The sequence below is a fragment of the Coregonus lavaretus genome, assembly GCF_964263955.1.
Source record: "Coregonus lavaretus genome assembly, chromosome: 8".
Lineage (NCBI taxonomy): Eukaryota > Metazoa > Chordata > Actinopteri > Salmoniformes > Salmonidae > Coregonus > Coregonus lavaretus.
This window is the reverse complement of record NC_139995.1, coordinates 60,698,680-60,712,004: the sequence shown is the minus strand read 5'-3', so window position 1 is coordinate 60,712,004 and position 13,325 is coordinate 60,698,680. Positions and strand designations below refer to the sequence as shown.

The 13,325-nt window shown below is 48.7% G+C and overlaps 1 protein-coding gene across 1 annotated transcript; it reads left to right on the top strand.

Moving 5' to 3' along the window:
- Positions 1–9,041: 9,041 nt before the first annotated feature.
- LOC311133163 (protein phosphatase 1 regulatory subunit 3D-like) lies at positions 9,042–10,148 on the top strand (the record flags this gene model as incomplete). Its single annotated transcript, XM_084166603.1, has 1 exon — positions 9,042–10,148. The coding sequence occupies one exon, from the start codon at positions 9,042–9,044 to the stop codon at positions 10,146–10,148; it is 1,107 nt and encodes a 368-aa protein (XP_084022729.1).
- Between the last annotated feature and the right edge of the window lie 3,177 nt (positions 10,149–13,325).

Sequence of the window (13,325 nt, the reverse complement as noted above, 5' to 3'; positions counted from 1 at the left end):
GGACCCCCAGAAGTTCCATGTATTGGATATATTCCAGAGCTAGCACGCATGATTCAACTTGTCAACTAATTAGGTGACCTAGGTCAGCTAAGCTAGTTCAGGGCTACAACATTGTTAAACATCACTACCTCCGGCCTGCTACCACCAGGCCATCAGACCACAGTGTTGTCTACCTCCGGCCTGCCAACACCAGACCTCCCCTGGGGACATCAGACCACAGTGTTGTCTACCTCCGGCCAATCTACTGTCAGCTCCTGGAGAGGGAGAAACCTACAGTTAAATCTGTCCAGATCTGGAACGACAATAGTATCACTCGTCTCCAAGGGTGTTTTGACTGGACTATGTGGGAGGTATTTCAGGACAGCTGATCTTAATAAACTCACAGACGTTGTTTTATAATGTAAACTCCTGTGTTGATGCAGTTGTGCCTAATAAGACCTGTAAAATATTCCCTAACAATAAACCTTGGGTATCAAAAAATCTAAAATCACTACTTAGAAGGAAGAAGGCAGTTTATGCTGATAGACAGGCTTCAAGAGATGTACAACGTGAGATCAAGAGACAGATACTGGTGGACAAGGAGGCATACAGCAAAGGGTGGAGAAGACCCAATGCTGACCTTGGGAGACATGAGGGCCAGAACATGGCTAACCAATGCTGACCTTGGGAGACATGTGGGCCAGAACATGGCTAACCAATGCTGACCTTGGGAGACATGAGGGCCAGAACATGGCTAACCAATGCTGACCTTGGGAGACATGTGGGCCAGAACATGGCTAACCAATGCTGACCTTGGGAGACATGAGGGCCAGAACATGGCTAATGAATTGAATGTTTTCCTCTCAAGATTTGAATCAGACAACTTTGTGTCAGAGGTAAAACAAATGGAAGCATCATTACAAATGTTTGAGAGGGTTGTTGTTAAACAGGCTGATGTTTTGAAATTGTTCAGGGGATGTAACGCACACAAAAGCCCAGAAGAAGTAAGTGGACATGTGTTTCCACGGCTCCAGAGTCCAATAGTGGCAAACTTTACACCACTCCAGCCGACGCTTGGCATTGCTCATGGTGATCTTAGGTTTGTGTGCGGCTGCTCGGCCATGGAAACCCATTTCACAAAGCTCCCGACAAACAGTTCTTGTGCTGACGTTGCTTCCAGAGGCAGTTTGGACTCGGTAGTGAGTGTTGCAACCGAGGACAGACAATTTTTACGCGCTACGTTCTGTGAGCTTATGTGGCCTACCTCTTCGCGGCTGAGCCGTTGTTGCTCCTAGACGTTTCCACTTCACAATAACAGCACTTAGAGTTGACCGGGGCATCTCTAGCAGGGCAGAAGTTTTACGAACTGACTTGTTGGAAAGGTGGCATCCTATGACGGTGCCACCTTGAAAGTCACTGAGCTCTTCAGTAAGGCCATTCTATTGTCAGTGTTTGTCCATGGATATTGCATGGCGGTGTGCTCGATTTTATTTAACTGTCAGCAACGGGTGTGGCTGAAATAGCCGAATCCACTAATTTGAAGGGGTGTCCACATACTTTTGTATACATTGTCTTCGGAAAGTATTCAGACCCCTTGACTTTTTCAACATTTTGTTACGTTACAGCCTTATTCTAAAATTGATAAAAATATATATATATTTCAGCAATCTACACACAATACCACATAATGACAAAGCAAAAACAGGTTTTTACAAATTGTTGCCTCAAATAAAAAATACTAATTGAAAAACCTTATTTACATAAGTATTCAGACCCTTTTCTAAGAGACGTGAAATTGAGCTCAGGTGCATCCTGTTTCCTTTGATCATCCTTGAGATGTTTCTCCAACTTGATTGGAGTCCACCTGTGGTAAATTCAATTGATTGGACATTATTTGGAAAGGCACACACCTGTCTATATAAGATCCCACAGTTGACAGTGCATGTCAGAGCAGAAAAGCCATGAGGTCTGTCACACCAGCATTCGCTTTGGCTCCCCCTCCTGTCCAGCTCAGGAGTTCGGCGTCGCCGGCCTTCTAGCTGCTGCCGAACTTGCTGCTGGCAAACGCCCTTCACTCATCAACCCCGGACTCTCATCATCATTACACACACCTGGTTCAAATCCCCACTCTATCACTGTATATATACTCCCTCTGTCATTTGTCTTTGTCGGTCATTGAAAATGTTACTTGTTTTCCTGAGAGGAATCTCTCCTACTATTTCTTGAGAACTTTATATTTTGCACTTTGGGTTCGCCCTGTGCCTCTTTGTTTATGAAGATATATTTTGAGCACAACAGTGTTTGGGTTTCGTCCCGCTTTGATCTATGGCGCTTCAATAATTTCAGTAGTTCTAAACCTGCGACTGCCTCCTGCCTACTCCTCTCTACACCTGTGACAAGGTCGAAGGAATTGTCCGTAGAGCTCCGAGACAGCATTGTGTCGAGGCACAGATCTGGGGAAGGGTACGAAAACAATTCTGCAGCATTGAAGGTCCCCAAGAACACAGTGGCCTCCATCATTCTTAAATGGAAGAAGTTTTGGAACCACCAAGACTCTTCCTAGAGCTGGCCGCCCGGCCAAACTGAGCAATCGGGGGAGAAGGGCCTTGGTCAGGGAGGTGACCAAGAACCTGATGGTCACTCTGACAGCGCTTTAGAGTTCCTCTGTGGAGATGGGAGAACCTTCCAGAAGGACAACCATCTCTGCAGCACTCCACCAATCAGGACTTTATGGTAGAGTGGCCAGATGGAAGCCACTCCTCAGTAAAAGGCACATGACAGCCCGTTTGGAGTTTGCCAAAAGCCAACTAAAGACTCTCAGACCATGAGAAACACGATTCTCTGGTCTGATGAAACCAAGATTGAACTCTTTGGCCTGAATGCCAAGCGTCACGTCTGGAGGAAACCTGGCATCATCCCTACGGTGAAGCATGGTGGTAGCAGCATCATAATGTGGGGATGTGTCACGCCCTGGCTCTGGGGACGCTTGTATGTTGAGCCAGGGTGTGAGTGTTCTTTATGTTGTTCTAGTTTTGTGTTTCTAGGGTATAGTTCTTGTATTGTGTTTCTATGTTGGCCAGAGTGGTTCTCAATCAGAGGCAACGAGTGTCAGCTGTTGCTGGTTGTCTCTGATTGGGAACCATATTTAAACAGTCTGTTTTTCCACAGTGTTTGTGGGATCTTGTTCCTGTTGTAGGTTTGTGTTTTGCACCTTTGGACGTCACGTATCGTTTTTTTGTTCGTGTATCAATAATAAAAGCATGTTCGCAAATAACGCTGCGCATTGGTCCTCTGTATACGACGATCGTGACAGAAGATCCCACCAAAACTGGACCAAGCAGCGTGTCCAGGAGCCATCGCCAGGGGAATCGCTAGCGGATCTCCGTGGCAACCTCGACTGGGTCAAGCCTAGTGAAGAGCAGAGAGGGTGGACTTGGGAGCAGTGGAGGAAGAGTCTCGACTGGGTCAAGCCAAGTGAAGAGCAGAGAGGTTGGACTTTGGAGCAGTGGAGGAAGAGTCTGGCAAGAGATAGGGAGGCTTGGTCCACGGGGAGGAGAGACACCCAGACATTTTTTAGGGGGGGGCTCACGCCGTGGACGACGGGGCAGCAGGAGGCCGCGATAGAGCGGTCCAGCGGGTTGGCAGAGGAGGCCCCCAGGTTAAGGGGGCCACTGGTCACAAAGGGGAAGGAAAGTGTAGAGGCACGGCGAGAGGTACTGGGGTGTGTTACCAGTCCGGTCCGGCCCGTTCCTGATCCCCGCGTAGGGCCAGTGGCGTGTGTCCCCAGTACGGTCTGGCCTGTTCCTGTCCCTTGCACCGAGCCTGTGGTGCGCGTCGCCAGCCCAGTCCGGCCTGTTCCTGCTCCCCACACCAAGCCTATGGTGCGCGTCGCCAGCCCGGCCCGGCCTGTTCCTGCTCCCCGCACCAAGCCTATGGTGCGCGTCGCCAGCCCAGCCCGGCCTGTTCCTGCTCCCCGCACCAAGCCTATGGTGCGCGTCGCCAGCCCGGCCCGGCCTGTTCCTGCTCCCCACACCAAGCCTATGGTGCGCTTCGTCAGCCCGGTCCGGCCTGTTCCTGCTCCCCGCACCAAGCCTATGGTGCGCTTCGTCAGCCCGGTCCGGCCTGTTCCTGCTCCCCGCACCAAGCCTATGGTGCGCGTCGCCAGCCCGGTCCGGCCTGTTCCTGCTCCCCGCACCAAGCCTATGGTGCGCGTCGCCAGCCCGGCCCGGTCTGTTCCTGCTCCCCGCACCAAGTCAGTGGTGCGCGTCGTCAGCCCGGCCCGGTCCATTCCTGCTCTCCGCACCAAGTCAGTGGTGCGCTTCGTCAGCCCAGTCCGGCCCGCTCCTGCTCCCCGCACCAAGCCTATGGTGCACGTCGCCAGCCCGGCTCGGCCTGTTCCTGCTCCCCACACCAAGCCAATGGTGTGCGTCGTCAGTCCGGCACAGCCCGTGCCTGTTCCACCGGTGCCTGGTCCGGTACCGGTCAGCTGCTCCACGCCGGAGCTAGAGCAATCCGCTCCACCAGTGTTCAGTCCAGCTCCGGCCAGCAGGGCCAGACCGGACCAGGGGTACTGTGGGGGGTTAGAGAGGGAGTGGGGATCATGCCCAGAGCCGGATCCGCCGCCAAGGCGGAGTGCCCACCCGGTCCCTCCCCTGTGGTGTTCTGTTGGCGCGGTCGGAGTCCGCGCCTTTGGGGGGGGGTACTGTCACGCCCTGGCTCTGGGGACGCTTGTATGTTGAGCCAGGGTGTGAGTGTTCTTTATGTTGTTCTAGTTTTGTGTTTCTAGGGTATAGTTCTTGTATTGTGTTTCTATGTTGGCCAGAGTGGTTCTCAATCAGAGGCAACGAGTGTCAGCTGTTGCTGGTTGTCTCTGATTGGGAACCATATTTAAACAGTCTGTTTTTCCACAGTGTTTGTGGGATCTTGTTCCTGTTGTAGGTTTGTGTTTTGCACCTTTGGACGTCACGTATCGTTTTTTTGTTCGTGTATCAATAATAAAAGCATGTTCGCAAATAACGCTGCGCATTGGTCCTCTGTATACGACAATCGTGAACAGGATGGTTGTCAGCAGCAGGGACTGGGAGACTAGTCAGGATCGAGGGAAAGATGAACGGAGCAAAGTACAGAGAGATCCTTCATGAAAACCTGCTCCAGAGAGCTCAGGACCTCAGACTGGGGCGAAGGTTCACCTTCCAACAGGACAACGACCCTAAGCACACAGCCAAGACAACGCAGGGACAAGTCTCTGAATGTCCTTGAGTGGCCCAGCCAGAGCCCGGACTTGAACCTGATCAAACATCTCTGGAGAGACCTGAAAATAGCTGTGCAGCAACGCTCCCCATCCAACCTGACAGAGCTTGAGAGGATCTGCAGAGAAGAATGGGAGAAACTCCCCAAATACAGGTGTGCCAAGCATGTAGCGTCATACCCAAGAAGACTCAAGGCTGTAATCGCTGCCAAAGGTGCTTCAACAAAGTACTGAGTAAAGGACCTGAATACTTATGTAAATGTCATAATTCAGATTTTAATTTTTTTCATTAGCAAACATTTCTAAAAACCAGTTTTTGCTTTGTTATTATGGGGTATTGTGTGAGGGGGGAAATGTTACCCCACTGTGAGATGTTACCCCATTCTTCCACCAAGGCACCTGCAGGTTCCCTGACATTTCTGGGGGGAATGGCCCTAGCCCTCACCCTCCAATCCAACAGGTCCCAGACGTGCTCAATGGGATTGAGATCCGGGCTCTTCGCTGGCCATGGCAGAACACTGACATTCCTGTCTTGCAGGAAATCACGCACAGAACAAGCAGTATGGCTGGTGGCATTGTCATGCTGGAGGGTCATGTCAGGATGAGCCGGCAGGAAGGGTACCACATGAGGGAGGAGGATGTCTTCCCTGTAAAGCACAGTGTTGAGATTGCCTGCAATGACAACAAGCTCAGTCCGATGATGCTGTGACACACCGCCCCAGACCATGATGGACCCTCCACCTCCAAATCGATCCCGCTCCAGAGTACAGGCCTCGGTGTAACGCTCATTCCTTCGACGATAAACGAGAATCCGACCATCACCCCTGGTGAGACAAAATCGTGACTCATCAGTGAAGAGCACTTTTTGCTAGTCTGGTCCAGCGACGGTGGGTTTGTGCCCAAAGGCGACGTTGTTGCCGGTGATGTCTGGTGAGGATCTGCCTTACAACAGGTCTACAAGCCCTCAATCCAGCCTCTCTCAGCCTATTGCGGACTGTCTGAGCACTGATGGAGGGATTGTGCATTCCTGGTGTAACTCGGGCAGTTGTTGTTGCCATCCTGTACCTGTCCCGCAGGTATGATATTCAGATGTACCGATCCTGTGGTGGTGTTTTTAAACGTGGTCTGCCACTGCGAGGATGATCAGCTGTCCGTCCTGTCTCCCTGTAGCGCTGTCTTAGGCTTCTCACAGTACAGAAATTGCAATTAATTGCCCTGTCCACATCTGCAGTCCTCATGCCTCCTTGCAGCATGCCTAAAGCACGTTCACGCAGATGAGCAGGGACCCTGGGCATCTTTCTTTTGGTGTTTTACAGAGTCAGTAGAAAGGCCTCTTTTTAGTGTCCTAAGTTTTCATAACTGTGACCTTAATTGCCTACCGTCTGTAAGCTGTTAGTGTCTTAACGACCGTTCCACAGGTGCATGTTCATTAATTGACCCAATGGGAGACTCATGTAGCCAAATGGCAAAGGTTGAGCACATCAAAGCTGAAGCAATGCAATGAATATGATGAACAAAATACAATCAAATTGCTGTGTGCATGCATGTTTCTCTCATAATCCACTATGATCAAGCAATTACTCCCAGTTGTCTGTAAATTACATAATAATAATAAGCCATTTAGCAGACGCTTTTATCCAAAGCGACTTACAGTCATGCGTGCATACATTTTTTTTTTGTGTATGGGTGGTCCCGGGGATCGAACCCACTACCTTGGCGTTACAAGCGCCGTGCTCTACCAGCTGAGCTACAGAGGACCGCATGGAATGATGGTCTGTTGCTGGAAAAGGAACCTGAAATAATTGGTCTAATAATTGGTAATAAGGAACCTGAAATAATAATTGGTGGTCCTGTGTCCTAGACTGTGGTCCCAGCTCTCTTCAGGTCATTGACCAGGTCCTGCCGTGTAGTTCTGGGCTGATCCCTCACCTTCCTCATGATCATTGATGCCCCACGAGGTGAGATCTTGCATGGAGCCCAAGACCGAGGGTGATTGACCGTCATCTTGAACTTCTTCCATTTTCTAATAATTGCGCCAACAGTTGTTGCCTTCTCACCAAGCTGCTTGCCTATTGTCCTGTAGCCCATCCCAGCCTTGTGCAGGTCTACAATTTTATCCCTGATGTCCTTACACAGCTCTCTGGTCTTTGCTATTGTGGAGAGGTTGGTGTCTGTTTGATTGAGTGTGTGGACAGGTGTCTTTTATACAGGTAACGAGTTCAAACAGGTGCAGTTAATACAGGTAATTAGTGGAGAACAGGAGGGCTTCTTAAAGAAAAACTAACAGGTCTGTGAGAGCCGGAATTCTTACTGGTTGGTAGGTGATCAAATACTTATGTCATGCAATAAAATGCAAATTAATTACTTAAAAATCATACAATGTGATTTTCTGGATTTTTGTTTTAGATTCCGTCTCTCACAGCTGAAGTGTACCTATGATAACAATTACAGACCTCTACATGCTTTGTAAGTAGGAAAACCTGCAAAATCGGCAGTGTATCAAATACTTGTTCTCCCCACTGTATGTGGCCACAGCCCACTAAATGAAGTGGAAACCGAGCTACAGTTTCTAACCTCCTGCTAAATGTACGACCATATAAGAGACACATATTTCCCTCAAATTACACAGACCACAAAGAATTCAAACACAAATCAAATTTTGACAAACTCCCATATCTGTTAGGCGAAATACTGCAGTGTGCAATCCCAGCAGCAAAATGTGTGACCTGCTGCCACAAGAAAAGGTCAACCAGTGGGTGAGAAACACCATGTAAATGGAACCTATATTTATCTACCCCCCCCACCCCCCCACACCCACCCCCCCTCCCCCCGGCATTCGTACATTCTACTGTTTGCACAGTGTCATAACACTATACATAGCTTATGTAACATTTTAAATGTTATAGCTGTTTTGTTTATTCTTTATTTGCTTTGGCAATGTAAACACGTTTCCCATGCCAATTAAGCCCCTGAGAGAGAGAGAGAGAGAGAGAGAGAGAGAGAGACAGAGAGAGAGAGAGAGAGAGAGAGAGAGCGAGAGAGCGAGAGAGAGAGAGCGAGAGAGAGAGAGAGAGAGAGAGAGAGACAGAGAGAGAGAGAGAGAGAGAGAGAGAGAGAGAGAGAGAGAGAGAGAGAGATGCATTGAAGCTACAGAGAGAGAGGTTGGGGCTGAGGCTCAGAACAGCAGGTCATGTGTTGGAGTAGCAACAAGACAGAAAGACGTCAGCTTGAACAGAAGTACAGAGGACAGGTCAGCAGCGGGACAGCAGTCCAGAGGACAGGTCAGCAGCGGGACAGCAGTACAGAGGACAGGTCAGCAGCGGGACAGCAGTACAGAGGACAGGTCAGCAGCGGGACAGCAGTCCAGAGGACAGGTCAGCAGCGGGACAACAGTACAGAGGACAGGTCAGCAGCGGGACAGCATTACAGAGGACAGGTCAGCAGCGGGACAGCAGTACAGAGGAAGGACAGGTGAAACAGAGAATGGTGTCTTGTTCTGGTTAGACGCAACCACACTGCTGTCTGTTTAAGGGATACTGTTACTGGGTAGGTAGGCATACAGATCTATTTGCATGTCTATGTTTAAATGTTGACTCAGCTGCTATATTTACATGCATTTCAATGGCTTATATAATCTGTTTCCCAAAGCATGTTATGTGCATTTGTAGAGCAGGTATAGTTTTAACAGTCAAAACTAGAAGATGACAGTGTTGTGTTGGTTGTCCTATAACCTAGTCTTCAGGCTGGACGACATTAGTTCTCCTACTATAACAGTGTGTTAACGGTGCTGTGTTGTGTTGTCTGTCCTGTTTCCATGATGAACAGCATGACCAGCGTGGGGAGGCCCAAAGCAGTGTCTCATGGTGTCGTTGGGGAGGAGAAGGAGCGGACATCGTCTCATGGCAACGACAGGCTGAAAACAGTGTCTCCATGCATCAAAGGAAAACCCAGAGCTGTCTCTCCATGCATGATAGGGGGGCAGAGGGCAGTGTCTACTTGGAGGCCAGAGGCGATGTCTCCAGGTGTGGTGGGGAGAGATAGGGCATGGTCTCTTGGTGAGCTCCAGTCCACCAGTGGCCACAGCAGTGTGACCCCCTGCCAGACCACTTCTAAGACCATCCGAGTGACGGACATCTTGGACTCCAAACCAGAGCAAACCAAGGCCCCTGTCAAGATCCGGCCCCCGAGCCCACGTCCCCCGCCCCCCAAGGAGCCCATGTTCAGTAGCAACCTGTCCAGTGACCCTCCTACCCAGCCCATCATGAGACGCAGGGCCCAGTCTTTGCCCTCGGTCCACGAGAGAATCAGAGACCGCCAGGTGCGCTTCGTGGACTCCTTGGGGCTGGAGCTGGAGCAGGTCAAGGTGTTCAGCAAGGGAGAGGAGCCTCGTATCCCCCCCCACGTCTTCTCCAGACTTCTCATGAGCGCTGAGATGAACTCAGGCCGGTCCCTGGAGCTTTCCCTGCCTTACTTCAAACCCTGCTTCCCCGAAAACACGGGTTCCCAGCTGGGGTTCGTTCAGCGCCTGGTGGAGCAGGTGGTCTCTCTGGACCAGGTCCTGTGCTCTGAGCTGGGCATCATCGGCACGGTGCAGGTCCTCAACCTGGCCTTCAACAAGGAGGTGACGATCTACTACTCCTTCACCAACTGGAGGAGCAGGGCTGAGACCGGAGCCTGCTGGGTGGCAACCCTACACAGGGATCAGACGGAGGGACCAGAGTCTGATGTCTTCCGGTTCCGTCTACCCGTCCCTCCGTTCATCCTGCAGCCCGGAGCCCTGCTGGAGTTCGCTGTGTGTTACAGGGTGATGGGAGCTGAGTATTGGGACAACAACGATGGGAACAACTACAAACTGTCCTGCCACAGCTACAAGCTGACCGTGCCCCGGGAGTGTGAGGACAGCATGGTGCACTTCACCTGACTGGCCACTGGGGGGCAACCAGAGCTGTAGACCGATAGAGCTCTATTACATAGAGATCAATGGGGGAGTCAGAAAGCACACAGCTGTGCCAAATGGTCTGACTGTACACAGATCTGCCTGTAGGAATAGAATAGAAAATGAAATAAGCAACTCTCCTTTTAAAAAGAATTCTTAAAGGCATTTAAAGACATTGGTGAATAGAGAAATAGAGTTAAAGTAATTGAAGGCAAAGCTGATAAAGACATAGCCAAGCTGACTCAAAGCTGTAATCGCCGCCAGAGGCATATTACAAATTATAAACTGGGTGGTTGGAGCCCTGAATGCTGATTGGCTGACAGCCGTGGTATATCAGACCGTGTAACACTGGTATGACAAAACACTTATTATTACTGCTCTAATTACTTTGGTAAACAGTTTATAATAGCAATACAGCACCTCGGGGGTTTGTGGTATATGGCCAATATACCACAGCTAAGGGATGAATACTTATGTAAATGAGCTATTTCTGTATTTCATTTTCAATATATTTGCCAAACTTTCTACAAACCTTTTTCACTTTGTCATTATGGGGTATTGTGTTTAGATGGGTGAGACAAAAACATCTATTTAATCCATTTTGAATTCAGGCTGTAACGCAACAAAAATTATTATTATTATTTATTTATTTTCACCTTTATTTAACCAGGTAAGCCAGTATACATTATATACAGTGTGTGCAAATGTAGCAAGTTATGGAGGTAAGGCAATAAATAGGCCATAGTGCAAAATAATTACAATTTAGTATTAACGCTGGAGTGATAGATGTGCAGAAGATGATGTGCAAATAGAGATACTGGGGTGCAAATGAGCAAAATAAATAACAATATGGGGATGAGGTAGTTGGGTGGGCTAATTTCAGATGGGCTGTGTACAGGTGCAGTGATCGGTAAGGTGCTCTGACAACTGATGCTTAAAGTTAGTGAGGGAGATAAGAGTCTCCAGATTCAGAGATTTTTGCAATTCGTTCCAGTCATTGGCAGCAGAGAACTGGAAGGAATGGCGGCCAAAGGAGGTGTTGGCTTTGGGGATGACCAGTGAGATATACCTGCTGGAGCGCATACTACTGGTGGGTGTTGCTATGGTGACCAGTGAGCTAAAATAAGGCTGGGATTTGCCTAGCAGTGATTTATAGATGACCTGGAGCCAGTGGGTTTGGCAACGACGAACATGTGGAATAAGTCAAGGGGTATGAATACTTTCTGAAGGCACTATGCAGTGCTTATGAAGCCTTTATGTAAGCTATATGAAGCCTTTATGTATGCTATATGAAGGCTTTATAAGGTGCACTTCCAGGTTTTTCATTTCACACTTTTTTATAGTAGATTTAAAATCTGTTTCTGTTGCTCACTGTGATATAAAGCATGTCACTGCACTCGCTACAGCCGATAGGATTTGGATGTCCATATTTATTAAACATTTATATGTTCTGTTTATATTCAGTTTGATATATTCTGATTATATTACATTTACGTCAATTAGCAGACGCTCTTATCCAGAGCGACTTACATTATTATTTTTTATTATTATTAATTTTTTCATACTGGCCCCCCCTGGGAATCAAACCCACAACCCTGGCGTTGCAAACGCCATGCTCTACCAACTGAGCTACATCCCTGCTGGCCATCCCCTCCCTTACCCTGGACGACGCTTTGCCAATTGTGCGCCACCCCATGGGTCTCCCGGTCACGGCCGGCTACGACAGAGCCTGGATTCGAACCAGGATCTCTAGTGGCACAGCTAGCACTGCAATGCAGTGCCTTAGACCACTGCGCCACTCGGGAGATGTGATTATACCATGGCATTGTTGAATACTGCTTTCTGATTGGCTTGAAGAGCATTCATTCCAGAGCATGCATTATTTCCCTATAAACGCACGGTATATTTGCATGGTAGAATTCAATGGCGATAGTTAATTCTTACATGTTATATGTTTCAGCTGCTTTTGATAGCAGAAGTTGAATTGAAAACATTGGCATTGTTGAATTAGATTTTCATAATGGCAAGCTAGGACTGACGGTTTGGTTAGCTAAACTAGCAAGTCTGTTTGTTTGGTTCCCAAGGCAACTACTGTAACTATCTAGTCATTTCTAGTGGCAAAAATGTGATCAATTATAGCCATGGTATAAAAGGGATAATCAACTCTGGGCTATATTCACCTTCAACGTCGATCATTATTTATTAGAATGCATTGATTATCCCTTAAATATATTCACGGACTCATTTCCTCCTGGAACTCTCTCTCTGACTAATATATATATATATAGCGTTTCCTTTCTCCTGTGCTGTTTGTGCGTGACCGTGTACGTGAGTGTGTGAGTGTGTGGACGTGCTTTATGAGTGTATGTGCATGTGCATACGTGTGTGTGTGAGTGTGTGGACGTGCTTTATGAGTGTACGTGCATGTGCATACGTGTGTGTGTGAGTGTATCGGTGTTCGTAGTGTGATGGAACATTTTATTTTGGTGCTTTTCTATTTTATATATTTCTGTTGTCACAAGCCGGGTTAGAACTCCGGTCTCAGATGTGTAGAGCTGGGGGTACTACCCCTTAGCCACAGAGGAGATGTTGTAGGACCCAAATGAAACACCCAAGGCAATACTCCAGGCAAGTAGATTTAATATTCCAAAACAGGAGGCAAAACAAAACAACTCCACGAGGGGAGAAAAACAAACTAAAGATAACTTCAACAACTTACTAGGACAGACACGGTGAGACAAAGCAGGAGACACACAGTCAGGACGCAATAACCAAGTGAGAAACAAGGGGAAAACACACAGCTAAAATACACAAGGGGAAACAAGGCACAGGTGACATGGATAAGCTAATTAGGACACATGAGGAAGAACTAAGGCAGAGGGGAACACAGCTGACCTCTAGAGGCCAGGAGACAAACAGGAGAAGCAGGAAGCTGACAGGACCCCCTCCTCTAGGAACGACTCCTGACGTTCCTTCCAGAACACCCTGGCCTCAGGGTGCGAAAATCTCGGATCAACCCTGGATCCAGGATGTCCCTGGCTGGAACCCAGGAGCGCTCCTCTGGCCCGTAGCCCTCCCAGTCCACCAGATACTGCAGAGAGTTCTGGACCCTCCGGGAGTCCAGTATCCGGCGGACTGTGTAGGCTGGCTGGCCGTCTATGA